This window comes from Mobula birostris, chromosome X, assembly GCF_030028105.1.
Source record: "Mobula birostris isolate sMobBir1 chromosome X, sMobBir1.hap1, whole genome shotgun sequence".
Taxonomy (NCBI): Eukaryota; Metazoa; Chordata; class Chondrichthyes; order Myliobatiformes; family Myliobatidae; genus Mobula; species Mobula birostris.
Genome location: NC_092402.1, coordinates 75460505 through 75474707, shown reverse-complemented (window position 1 = coordinate 75474707; position 14203 = coordinate 75460505). Strand labels below are relative to the sequence as shown.

The 14203-nt window shown below is 40.2% G+C and overlaps 1 protein-coding gene across 11 annotated transcripts in view; it reads left to right on the top strand.

The window, feature by feature from the left end:
* tlk2 (tousled-like kinase 2) overlaps positions 1–14203 on the top strand; it is a 178115-nt gene that overhangs the window by 139739 nt on the left and 24173 nt on the right. For 10 of the 11 annotated variants that reach the window (XM_072249857.1, XM_072249856.1, XM_072249849.1 and 7 more), the window contains 4 exons: positions 2343–2432; positions 8344–8513; positions 10508–10646; positions 12988–13099. In XM_072249857.1, coding sequence (XP_072105958.1) covers positions 2343–2432; positions 8344–8513; positions 10508–10646; positions 12988–13099 — 511 coding nt within the window. Of the gene's footprint in view, positions 1–2342; positions 2433–8343; positions 8514–10507; positions 10647–12987; positions 13100–13345; positions 13428–14203 lie in introns of those variants that run through there. The other variant, XM_072249859.1, reaches the window with a different exon arrangement.

Sequence of the window (14203 nt, the reverse complement as noted above, 5' to 3'; positions counted from 1 at the left end):
ACATTTATAAAACAGTTTTGAGCTTTCCTTTTTTGCCAATAATTTTTCATGCACCCTCTTTGCCTTTAAATTCCTTAATAATTTTATCTTGCAACATAAGCTATGTACATAAGGCAAACAAAAGGGGAAAAGCTTACCTGACCCATGTGTTCCTTCATAACTAGATTGGGAATGCTCCTTTTTGAAAGATCTTTGGACCAAACGACTACTTTCTCCTCTTTGAATACTTAGCATGTCTCTGACACTGACACTTCATCCATCTGCTCCAGTGCACTTTTGCTAAATCACTGCAACCTAGTGAAGTTGGCTGTAGCCTGATGTAAAACTGTTAGTACTGGTATGGCAATGCCCTTTGCCATAAATTTGCTGAATCTAACCAAACTATGGTTACTGCTTTCAATTTGCTGTCCTGTATCCACACTTTTAACTCACCCACACTCCGAATCTTTTGATGTCAACTTCATGTTGGCTTCGTTATATAATTAAGTTCTTGAATATAGTTTAAAGTTCCAAGTAAATTTATTATTAAGGTGTTGTATGTGACCATATGCTACCTTGAGATTCATTTTCTGGCAGGCATCTACAGGAAATAAAAAATGGAATATAATTTTACCAATAAATACTATACATTGACAAAGAAGACAAACTATGCAAATAAAAGTAATACTGAGAACATGAGTTATAAACAGTTCTTGTAAGTGAGCTTGTAGAACATACTGGTAGTGAATGAAGTTATCCAAGCCGGTTCAGGAGTTGCAGGGTTAAGAACGACTCTTAAACGTTTAATATTGTCTCAGCCACCATTGATGTTTATGTAACTAAAATCGCCCACAATTATGGCCTTGTTATTTTTGGATCTCAGACATTTGCCCAAAAGGTTAATCTCCTTGAGATTAGAGAGTCCTGTAATTAGTGGTCCTGTAGTATGTATTATGGTCCACTCAGTGGCCACTTTGTAAGGCACAGGTGAAACCAGGGTGTGGTCTTCTGCTGTAGCCCATCCATTTCAAGGTTCGATGTGTTGCGCATTCAGAGATGCTCTAGTGCACCCCACTGTTGTAACACATGGTTATTTGAGTTGCTGACATCTTCCTGTCAGTTTGAACCAATCTGGCCATTCTCCTCTGACCTCTTTCATTAACAAGGAGTTTTCACCCAGAGAATTGCCGCTCATTGGATACTTTTTGTTTCTCACACCATTCTCTGTAAACTCTACAGACTTGTGCGTGAAAATCCCAGAAAATCAGCGGCTTCTAAGATACTCAAGCCACCCACCTGGCACCAACAATCATTCCTTGGTAAAAGTCCCTTAGATGGTATTTCTTTGAGGTTTGGCCTAGACAAAAACTGAGCCTCTTGACCTTGTCTGCAAGCTTTTATGTATTGAGTTGCTGCCACATGATTGGCTGACTAGATGTTTGTATTAACAAACAGGTGTATCTAATAAAGTCGCCCCTGAGTGTAGATCCTGAACTGAAGATTTTGTTACTAACGTTCTGTGATTTTGTGATATTTTGTTTTTCCCACCCCACTCTTTCCGCATTTCTCTACTGCCTTTTCGACTGTGCTATTGTATAAGGGATCATGATTAAGCAGAGTGTCTTTATCCACACAGACTCCAACTACACAATCAGAAAATGGTGGTAGAACTTGTTCTCTGTTTTTTTTTGCAGTATGCCCATATTGGTGGTAATTTGATGCTGCTTCATGAACTGTCCTGAATTTAGCTTGTTTGAATTGTAAGCTGTTTGGACAATAATCTATAAACTGTTTGAAAAGAAACCTATCTCCAATTGTGTATTGCAGAATTATTGTAGGGATTCTCACACGAGACTTCTTAAGCCAGGTCAAAAGGACACGCTGCACATTTCTTTGATCTAAATACCACAGCTGTTCACAATCTGGAATGCTGATGGAAACCAACTCTCATCATGTAGTAAATACTTCAGTGGATGTTTGTCATAAATGTATATGCTCCAATGGTTCAGAAAACGTTGTCAAATTTATCTGTGCTAGCTGTTTCCAGAAAATTATTTTTGTACCATTTTTTAAAAATAAGCAACTGAACCATTGATTCTTTTAGTAAATTTAAGCAATGATAAAACTGCACAATTTACATTACTTTCCCATACCTCTGAATTTCTTTTTGTTACTTTTTTTTGGTTTGTTAGTTCAGCTCATGGAGGGATGATATTATAGAGTTTACTTCCTGTTTCTTGATGCATACAATATCTTTAACAATGCAGTTCTGCAAAGTTATTTGTCACATTGGATTGGTTTCATTTTATAACAGCATTCAGAGCAGATTGCACATTGTCTAATATTACTGATTTGGTTTTCAGACATGCTTGCAGAGAATATAGGATTCACAAGGAGTTGGATCACCCCAGGATAGTCCGACTCTACGATTATTTCTCGTTAGATACAGACTCGTAAGTTTTTACCTTCATTTAAACTGACATTTAATAGAGCTGCAGTTGGGTAAGGGTGTTGCACTTATCACCCCTTCCACTTAAGACAATAGCAATGTCACATTTTTGGTATCTTATGCTTTCCTTTTTAAACAGAAAGATATGAATAATTCCCTTGTTGACATGATTTACTAGGAGTGTTCAAGAATGGCCGCATTCTCTACTTGTGAACACAATTATGTTCTGGCAATATGACAAGGAAATTTGCTTCCTGTAATAATTAGTGTTGCTAGCTTCGAGCTTCAGTGTAGGCTTGATCTTGACGTCAGGTGCCGAACGTTCTCTCCATGAGCACGAGCTTACTCCAGCTGCTCTGGTTTCCTTTAACATCCCAAAGATGTGCTAGTATGTAAATGACAACTGTAAATTATTCCTTGGTCTCTGTTAATAAGAATCGAAAGGGGGCTGATAGACATGTGAGATGGGGGTGAGGGAGGAATGGAACCAATGGGATTGGCCTTTTGGGGGTTGGTGTGAACCTAGTGGGCTGAGTGATGTACCCCTTCATTCCCCATTCCTGTTTTTCCCCTCTCAACCTAGCTCCTTACCTGCCCATCACCTCCTGCTGATGCTCCTCCCCTTCACTTTCTTCCATGGTTTTTACCCTCTCCTATCAGATTTCTCCTTTCTCTTTCACCATTCAACTTCCCAACTCTTTACTTTGCCCCTCCCCCTTTCCTGGCTTCACCTATCACCTACCACCTTGTACTTCCTTCTCTTTCCCCAGCACCTCACTCTGATAATTTATATTTCTTTCCAGTCCTGATGAAGGATCTCGGCCTGAAAAGTTGACTGTTTATTCTTTTCCATCAATGCTGCCTGGTCTGCAGAGTTCATCTAATGTCTTGTGTGTGTTGAATGATGGCCTGTGTTATTTCTTAGTATAAAAAAATCTTAAGTATGTGCGTGAAGCAGACTTGCAGTAGAAATAAAATCTCTTGAATAAAATCAGGAAAGTTGCACTTTTTTTAAAAAAAAAAGACATCCACACATTTTTTGACAAGGCTATTTGATCCAGTAGATATTTTCATGGTGTCATAGATGGTGGCATTTCAGATGTCTTGAAATCAAGTTAGTCTATTGACTTGCAAACAGGTATACAATTGGGTTAAAAGTATTCCTCAACCTCAGGAAGAAGGTACAGGAGCTTCAGGACTCACGCTACCAGGTTCAGGGACAGTTATTATCCTTCAACAATCTGGCTCTTGAACCAGAGAAGTTAGCTTCACTCAACTTCACTTGCTCCGTCACTGAAATGTTCCCACAGCCTATGGACTCATTTTCGAGATCTCTTCATGTCATGTTCCAAATACTTATTGCTTATTTATTATTATTTTTAAATTTTTTGTGTTTGCAGTTTATTGTCTTTTGCACATTGGTTGAACACCCAAGTTGCTGCTGTCTTTCATTGATTCTATTATGGTTATTCTTTTATGGATTTATTGAGTATGTCCCCAAGCAAATGAATCTCAAGGTTGTATAGATTAGATTAGATTCAACTTTGTCATTGTGCCGAGTACAGATACAAAGCCAATGAAATGCATTTAGCATCTGATCAGAAATGCAAAGAATAGTGTTATTTACAAAATAACTGCGAATAAACACAGTCACGGTGTCAAAAGTATTGTCGCGTTGGACGGAGGAAACGGATGAGGTCCTCCGTGACTGCTTTGAATCGGTGGACTGGTTAGTATTCAAGGACTCGGCAGCTAACCTCGATGAGTATGCCTCAGCTGTCACAGACTTTATTTGGAAATGCATAGAGGACTGTGTGTCTTGCAAGACGATCCGGGTATTCCCTAACTGGAAACCTTGGATGAATTATGAGGTCAAGTCCCTTTTAAAGGCTAGAGCTGCGGCTTTTAGGTCCAGAGATATCAGCCGCTACACGGAATCCAGGTGTGAACTCTGGAAAGCCATTAAGGGTGCCAAGAGGCAACATCGAGCCAAGTTGGAAGCCCAGGCTAACCAAAGAGATACCAGTAGACTATGGCAGGATCTAATTGAGATCACTGGGCGCAAAGAAAAGGCTGGGAATATCAATAACTGTAGCGCTTCTCTTCCTGATGAACTTAATGTATTCTACGCAAGATTCGAACAGAAGAGGAGCGTCCCGCTCTCTCCAGATGAACCGGACCTGGTGGCATCGAGATTCATCATCACCGAGGAGGACGTTAGAAGGGCCTTCCTGAAGATAAATCCAAGGAAGGCGACAGGCCCGGATGGTGTCCCAGGACGGATTCTCCGGCCTGTGCAAGCGAGCTAGCTGGAGTGTTTGCTGACATCTTCAGCTGCTCCTTGCTTCAGTCTAAGATCCCCTCGTGTTTTAAGAAAGCAACAATAATCCCAGTGCCGAAGAAGAGCAAAGTGGCATGCCTGAATGACTATTGACCTATGGCTCTAACATCAATTGCTATGAAGTGCTTCGAGAGATTGGTTATTGCACACATCAACCTCGACGCTTTGCAATTCGCCTACTGGAGCAACAGGTCAGATGCCATCTCTCTGGCCCTACATTCCTCCTTAGAACATCTGGAGAATAAAGACGCATAGGTAAGGCTCCTTTTCATTGACTACAGCTCTGCCTTTAATACCATCATTCCAAATAAAATGATTCCTAAACTCCAGAACCTGGGCCTTAGCACTCAGATCTGCAGCTGGATCTTCAACTTCCTCACAGACGGGACCCAGGCTGTAAAAATAGGGGACAAGCTCTCCTCTACAATCACTCTGAGCACCGGTGCTCCACAAGTCTGTGTACTCAGCCCCCTGCTGTACTCACTGTACATCAATGATTGTGTAGCCAAGTTTCCATCAAACTCAATATACAAGTTTGCTGATGACACAACAATTGTACATCAGGTAATGATAAATTTGAGTACAGAGAGGAAATTAAGAATCTGGTGGCATGGTGTGAAGACAATAACCTATCCCTCAACGTCAGCAAGATGAAAGAATTGGTTGTTGACTTCAGAAGGAGTAGCGGACTGCACGACCCAATTTATATCAGTACTGCGCAAGTGGAACAGGTCAAAAGCTTTAAGTTCCTTGGGGTCAATATCACAAATGACCTGACTTGGTCCAACCAAGCAGAGTCCACTGCCAAGAAGGCCCACCAGCGCCTTTACTTCCTGAGAAAACTAAAGAAATTTGGCCTGTCCCCTAAAACCCTCACTAATTTTTATAGATGCACCGTAGAAAGCATCCTTCTAGGGTGCATCACAACCTGGTATGGAAGTTGTCCTGTCCAAGACTGAAAGAAGCTGCAGAAGATCGTGAACACGGCGCAGCACATCACACAAACCAATCTTCCGTCCTTGGACTCACTTTACACCGCACGCTGTCAGAGCAGTGCTGCCAGGATAATCAAGGACACGACCCACCCAGCCAACACGCTTTTCGTCCCTCTTCCCTCCAGGAGGAGGCTCAGGAGCTTGAAGACTCGTACAGCCAGATTTGGGAACAGCTTCTTTCCAACTGTGATAAGACTGCTGAGCGGATCCTGACCCGGATCTGGGCCGTACCCTCCATATATGCGGACCTGCCTTTCGGTTTTATTTTTGCAGTACCTTACTTTCCATTTTTCTATTTTCTATTTATGATTTATAATTTAAAATTTTAATATTTACTCATTTTTAATATTTTAATATTTAATATTTGTAATCCAGGGAGTGTGAAGCGCAGAATCAAATATCGCTGTGATGATTGTACATTCTAGTACCAATTGTTTGGTGACAATAAAGTATAAAGTATAAAAAGTGCTACAGCACACAAATATAAAAGTACTGAGACAGTACAATATGGGTGCAATACTGCTTAGTGCTGTGATGTGAGGTTCAGCAGGGTCACAGCCTCAGGGAAGAAGCTCTTCCTGTGCCTGCTGGTGCGGGAGCGGAGGCTCCTGTAGTGCCTACCAGATGGGAGGAGAGTAAAAAGTTCATGGTTAGGGTGAGATCCATCCTTGATGCTTTTTGCCCTGCCCAGGCAGCGTTTATGGTAGATGTTCTCAATGGTGGGCAATTAGGTGCCGATAATCCGCTCGGCAGTTTTCACCACACGCTGGACTGCTTTGTGGTCTGATACGGGACAATTGCCATACCACACTGAGATGCAGTTGGTGAGTATGCTCTCAATGGTACAGCGGTAAAAGTCTGTCAGTATCCTGGGACAGAGGTGAGCTTTATATGGTGTCATATATGGACTATAATAATAAATTTACTTTGAACTTTGAGTTTTGAAATGATTTGATTAACTTGCTGGCTTCTTAATGGATCATTGAAGGAAGCTTACTGTTGTGGAATCTGTTGGACTGATTCCAACATCTGCAGTCTCCATCGAGTATTCCAAATTGGTTTAGAGTTCCATGATGTTTAACACATTACTCTGGAAAAATATAGATGATGAGAGCATATGAAAAAACTTTGTGCTGACATTATTGTTTAAACAGCTGCTAAGTCTCCATTGACTTGATAACTGACAGCTGTAAAAGGACAAATTGCTCTGTTATTTGTTAAGTTTATGCTATCTGCTTTAAGGTTCTTTGTCAAACTGGCAAAAATTGCAGAATTTGTTGAATTTCATAAGTGCTGTAGTTGTATATTAAGCATTCCCTGAAAAGGGGGCTTAGGATGGCTTCCAGTTTTGTGGTAGAACAAAGGAATGTGAGAATGCAGATGCATAATTTCTTGAAAGTGGTGTCACAGGTAGATAGAGTGGCAAAGAGTTTTTGCCACATGAGCCTTCATAAATCAATGTATTGAGTACAGGAGTTGGGATGCTGAAATTGTATTAGATGTTGGAGTTGGATAATAAGTTGGAGTATTGTGTATGTACAATTCAGGAAAGATATCAATAAGATTGAAAGAGTGCAGAGAAAATTTACAAGGATGTTCCCAGGACTTGAGGACCCGAATTATAGGGAAAGATTGAATATGTTAGGACTGTATTTCCTAGAGCATAGGAGAACAAGGGGAGATTTGATAGAGGTACACAAAATTATGAATAGTATAGATAGAGTAAATGCAAACAGGTTGGGTGAAAACTAGAGGTCATGGGTTAAGGGTGACAAGTGGTTTATTTAAGAAGAACCTGTGGGGGATGTACCTTACACTGAGGGTGGTGAGAGTGTGAAATGAGCTGCTAGTGCAAGTGCTGGGTGCAGGTTTGATTTCAACATTCATGAGAAATTTGAACAAATACATGGATAGGAGAGGCATGGAGGGCTATGGCCAGGTGCAGGTCGATGGGACTAAGCAGATTAATAGTTTGGCATGGGCTAGATGGGCAGAAAGGCCTGTTTCTGTCCTGTAGTCTTCTGCTTAATAACATTGAGGTAGTTTAATTTTTATGGAAAATTCCACCAACAGCATTATTTTCAGCCTTGATAAATGTGCCCTCCCAATTTTGCTGAGATTTGCAATGTTCCTTACTTCCCCAGAGATATTTCAAAGATAACCAAGCCAGGCACATGATCATTCATTTCAGCTGAGAGGTAAAGCTTGTGTGAGGAGAGAGGAAACAGATTGAAGATCTTGTAATTCCATAGCTGTACTGTTTGCTGAGTGTTTTTCAAGCATTATCCAGACTCTTAAATGTTTAATGAATTCAACCTTTGGATAATGCGTCTCTCATTGACCACAGTAGAAAATGAGCAGTTCGATAGATGTGTTATCCTTGTGGATATTGCTCAGATATAAGGGAATGGGGAAAGATGGAAAATTTGTTGTGACTTCCCATGCCAAATAATGCCTCATCTTCTATACAGAGTTGGGTCCAACTAATTCCAAGTGGAAAATGCAATTAGATAAAATATTTTCATCGTGTTTAAAAAGGAAAACTTGTGATGAAGTGATGTACTTATCTTATTTCTCAGGTTTTGTACTGTGTTGGAGTACTGTGAAGGCAACGACTTAGATTTTTACCTAAAACAACACAAGTTAATGTCCGAAAAAGAAGGCCGCTCCATCATCATGCAGGTAGTCAATGCTCTGAAATATCTGAATGAGATCAAGCCCCCCATCATCCACTATGACCTCAAGCCAGGTGTGTATTTCTGCTGAAGGTTAATATTGGCATAGTAGCAGAATGTAACTGGGGAAATTAGCTTCATAATGTATAAGTCTAAAGCAAGGTAATTTGTTCCACTTAAATGTCAATATTGCAGCGAGTTGTACAATAATTATAAAGGGTTCCTAATATTTGAAAAAAACTTTTTATTGAGCTCTATAGAAATAAGTGTTGGCAAAAGTTAATAATTGTTACGATTACTTTCTGTAATTACTTTCTTTAGGGTCCCTGCTGATTTAATTTCTAAAATAAGCCCAAGTTGTATAATTCTGCAATATTTTGTACTCCTTGATGTCCAATGCAAATGATTATAAAAGGCTTCAACTGGAACTGTTTTATTCTAGTATTGTAATAAGTGTAAGACTTGTGGAAAGACAAGGGTGATGATAGTGAGGCAAGTTAATGGGATGAGGTTTTATTTCAAAGTCAGTTTGTTCCTATCCTTTATAACTCAGTTGGCCTAGAGCCATTTCTGATGGACGTTTGAGCTGTCTTATGCTTTAATGGAGTGGGTTGTGATGTTTCTGGTAGTGTGTTGGGACTTGCTTGTTCCCATGATGGAGTTGTAAAGAAAAACTGAAAAGGGTGGGCCTGCAATCATTGGAATTCAGAACCAGAGATAACCTTATTGAAATGTTGTTGATTTGTAAACGTACAAGTAAGGAGCAAGGTTCATGATTCAGAAAGTTCTATTGAGAAAAGCTGGAAGAGAACATAGCCCATGGTGATTGAATTGGGAGAGAGGAGGTGCAAGATCCTGGGGAGTCTCGATACATAGAGAAAAGATGCTTTCTCTTATAAAAGGCTGTGAAACTGGGATCTTTAGTTTGCAAATAAGAGGTGGCCCACTTGAGGCGATTTTATTTTCCACAGAGTTGTGAATCTTTAAGGTGGAAGAAAGATACTGAATATTTATAAGGCAGAGGTAGATTCTTAAGGTTAGGGTTATGGATGAGAGGTGAGCAGACAGGAATGCAGAGTTAAATTTGCAATAGGTTTTATTAAATTGGGGATAGGCTGAAGGGGCCAAGGGACCACCTCCTGGTCATTTGTATGTTCATAAAGACCTGAGGTTATCTCTTGTTCATTAAGCTTTCATTATTGGAATCTATTTAATGAATCTTCTAAAATGTGTCCAATATAAATCAGTCCTTCCAAAATTAATTGCAGTATGGTCTCACCAATGTCCTTTAAACTTATGACAAAAATGTGCCATTTATCCTGTATATTTCATTCCTGTCAACTTAATTAATGACATCTTTCTAGTTATTTGATGTACCTACATTGGGGCTATCTGTGTTTCATGTGCTGTCATTACTGTATTGAAATTCAGATGAATAAATAATTTGAAATGTACTGCAGAATCCAATCCCCAATCACCTGCCTCGACCATGAATTTGTACCCACCCCAAAACAATGGTCCAAATGTAACGTGCATGTGTGACTAAAGATTTTCCTTGCCACTTCACAATTCAAGGGCCTTTACCCTATAAAATATGAACAGAAATAAATTCTGTGGAAAGGATCATTGAACCTTTACAAATTAGAATTTCATAACACGCATACATTTATATTTAATGTGCAGAGAAAAGTTGTGAGTGGATCTTATGAATTTGAACACCTATGACTGATTTTACAGAGTTTGAAATTTAATCTTTGGCTTCTCAAGTATATTTGTCATTTTTGGATTATGTTGCAGGTATTATATTTAAGAAGATTTAAAATTGATTTCTTCAAAGGAATGGGTTTGTGTGATGTATGAATGGAGAATGTCATTGTGGTTATCCATTATGTCTGTTGTAAAGTATTGTGTGCCAGTTTTCAATGGCTGTACTCAATGTACAGTACAGTGCACAATAAATAGGGTGTTTTTGAATTTTAAATGTATACTGTCTTAGCATGATGCTGCAGCTTTGTTAGGACTTGGGGAAACAATTTGTGATCATGCGTGGGATTTCATGCTTTCACAGGTAACATTCTGCTGGTGAATGGGACAGCATGTGGAGAAATAAAAATCACAGATTTTGGATTATCTAAAATCATGGATGATGATAGCTACAATTCAGTGGATGGAATGGAACTCACGTCACAGGGAGCAGGCACATATTGGTGAGATTCCATGGGTGTACCAACTGGCTTTTTTCACATGGGCTTCTGTTAGAAACACTTGAGCTTATTAGGTTGAAATATAATATAAATAGTTGTGATTATTGTTTTTTGTTGAGCATGAAATATCATTTGCATGTTGCAACCGCCCTTCATGTGACACTGCTTGTACCAACGTGAATCATTAGACATCAAAGCTTGTGCTATGCCAAGTTAAAGCCCAAATAAATCAAACTAAACTGTTCCTTTTGTCTTTTTAAAAAATACTTGAAAAGTGTTGTAAGCATTTGATTTGGCTTGGTTTGAGCTGAGGTGCTCAGTATCAATCTGGACTGTGATTTTAAACAACAGAGTGCACAAGATGCATGTGACTCCAGCTTAGACTGGACACTTCTCACATTTGACTTCTGTGTTCATTTGGTGCCAGGTACTTCAGAAGAGCTGAACAGGTGCTACTGAAGGCACATAAAGGGATAGCTGAAAACTAGTCAATTTTTGAGCTTGGGATTTTTAAGCCCTCATTGTATAAAGTGTACTTCAGAGAAGTAACTCCTGGGCAAGCTCAAAGGAGGGGTGTTTTGAATCTTAAATCCTGGACTTCAGCAGTAAACCTTGAGCAGCACACAAAAAAATGCTGGAGGAGTTCAGCAAGTCAGGCAGCATCCATGGAGGGGAATAAACAGTCAATGTTTTGGGCTGAGACCCTTCATCAGGACTGGAGTGAAAGGGGGAAGAAGCCACAATAGAAAGGTGGGGGAGTGCAGGGTGTACAAGCTGGCAGGTCATAGCTGAAATCGGGTAAGGTGGATGGGAGATAGAGGAGTATTAAGTGAGAAGCTTGGAGGTGATGGGTGGAAAGGTAAAAAGGGCTGAAGAAGGAAGAATCTGATTGGAGAGGGCAGTGAACCATGGGAGAAATGGAAGGAGGTGGGGCACCAGAGGGAGGTGATGGCAGGTGAGGATAAGGGTTAAGAGGGGAGCTAGAATGGGAAATCAAAGAAGAAATGTGGAGGAGAAAATACCAGAGGTTAATGAATTCGATGTTCATGCTATAAGGTTGGAGGCTACCCAGAGGGCGTATGTTGAAATGCTGAGTTCCTCCAGCATTTGTATGTTGCTCTGGATTTCCAGCATCTGCAGAATCTCTTGTGCTTTGGGCAATAAACCTTGTTAAACATTTAGCAGAAAACTTCTCTTTTGTTTCAGTGGTAGGGTTGAATTTTGAGAATAGTGAATAGGTTGCCAAGCAAGTAGGCTTCAGAGGTTAGTGCCTTAGTATCCCGTGGTGAGCGTCTCACCTCCTGAATACTAACACTTCATGGTTGAAAGAGCCATGTTGCATCCAGTTTCCTCAGTTTTACTCTCTCACTCATCATGCCCCTCAGCTGAGTTTTGTTTCAGTATTCTCTTAAATTTGATATTTGTAGCTGTGATTGTGTCCTGCTCCCACGGTTCCAGCATTTTTCTCCCACCTGCTCTCATTCATCTTCCTCGCCTTACACTCCTTTGACAGATCAGCTGTGGTTTAATGAGCATCATTTCCCTCTGCTAGACTGTGCCAAAAACAGTCGACATATGGATAGTCTCAGTCCCTACCCTATCATAGACGTTCCCTTTGCTTAGTTGAGCAGACATTCAGCACTGGATGCTCATGATAGCTATCATATTTTGAGCAATGTGTAGGATTTAAGTGGATGTGTACGTGTCTGGGTAAAGTGGACATTGTATAAGTTTGTGTGTGTGCAACTAAGACAATGCAGTTGTACATTACGTAGGACATGTAGTTTGTACTGTATGTGTGCAATATAAGCAGAGGTGCAGTTAATAGGTGGCTTTCAAATAGGTGTGTAACAGGCAATGTGTGTATAGTTTGTAAGTGTAAGAGTGTATTTGGAGGTAAGGGTTGGTATTTGTGTTAGTGCATTGACTACTTTGTACCTACATTGTACATACAATGAGCAATTTATGTAAGATGTTAAATAAAGGTGCTTTTATTTTTAATTTTGTCTTTGTATGGATAGTAATGGGTCTGGGACAGTTAGACATTTGTCACCAGCAATTACTGAGCTTTAATGATTTTTTGATGATGGAATAGTATGAAGCTGACTAAAAGTTGGGACACAATGCATTTAGCTTTTGGCTGCTTCCCCTAACACACCAAAGTCGTGTTTTGATCCCATTTGCTCTTTAGATGAAAAACTATTGTCTCTTGGTTTTTAAAGTCTATTCTCCTGTATTCTTTGTGTTCTTCCATAGTAGTCACTTAGTACATTGAGCCTGTCTAATGTTGATATAATCAAAACAGAAATTGTAGCTTATTGTGCACTAACATTTCTCCTGTTAGGTATTTGCCTCCTGAATGCTTTGTGGTTGGAAAAGAGCCTCCTAAGATATCCAATAAGGTCGATGTTTGGTCTGTGGGAGTTATATTCTATCAATGTCTATATGGGCGCAAGGTAACTTCTGGTTATTTTTAAATGTTACATGTTACACCGAATGTACTTGGTATCTTGAGAGTCAAAATAAAAACTGACTTTGAGTTCTGGGACTGTTATCACAAACTAATTCTTTATGCATTAATAATACAAAGGTTTCTTCGCATACATGAAATGTAACATGGCTAAAACCTGAAGACGCATTACATAAATACAGTGTTTATTCTTTTCCTTTCCTTCATTCCTTCCCTGCCTTTTCCTCCCCAGTACCTTACCCCTATGATCATATTATGATGGACATGTGCCAGCTAGTGCCCCTTTGTTAAACACACAACTGTGCCCATGAATATTGTATCAGTGTTATACACAGCCAAGCCACTATCTACAAGTAGTGTGCCTGGTCTTAACAATACTATGGCATTGTGACTGCCAGTAGAGTTTCTATTGCCTAGTGTTGATGTGGCCCTGGAATTGGTCCTTGGTCCCAAAGGACTTGGTGCCAGGTCAGAATTTGTTGGGCTTTGGGCAGTGGTGGATGCCAGGGTTATGGTAGTGGAGTGAGCAAGGGGATTTAGGGTGAAGGTCAGTTCAAGCTTTAACTGCCTTGGTGCTTCTGGTCATTTGCACTTCCATTCCCTGGAATCTGCCTAGCGATGTTATCAGCCATTCCTTAGGGTGTCACTGCCTTCCTGGGGATTCCTGCGTATGTCCCATAACCTCTTCGTTTTACAGGAAGTTTGCTACTTTGTATTAAAGTTTGTTTGTCCAGTTGATTTTTTTTCTGTATTTAGATGAAGGAAGTCCCATGCCATTCAGAATTGTTGTTGGCTTTAAATTTACTTATTGAGATGCAGAGAGGAATAGGCCCTTGCAGCCCTTCATGCCACCCTGCAACCCCCCCCTCCCCGATTTAACCCTAACCTAATCACAGGACAATTGACAATGACCAGTTAATCTACTAATTCGTACAGCTTTGGACTTTGGGTGGAAACCAGAGCACCCGGAGAAAACCCACGTGATTCATGGGGAGGACGAGCAGACTCCTTACAGATGACACCGGAAATGAACGCATACACTGAGTTGTAATATTGTTGTGCTTACTGCTACGCTTCTGTGGCACCCAAC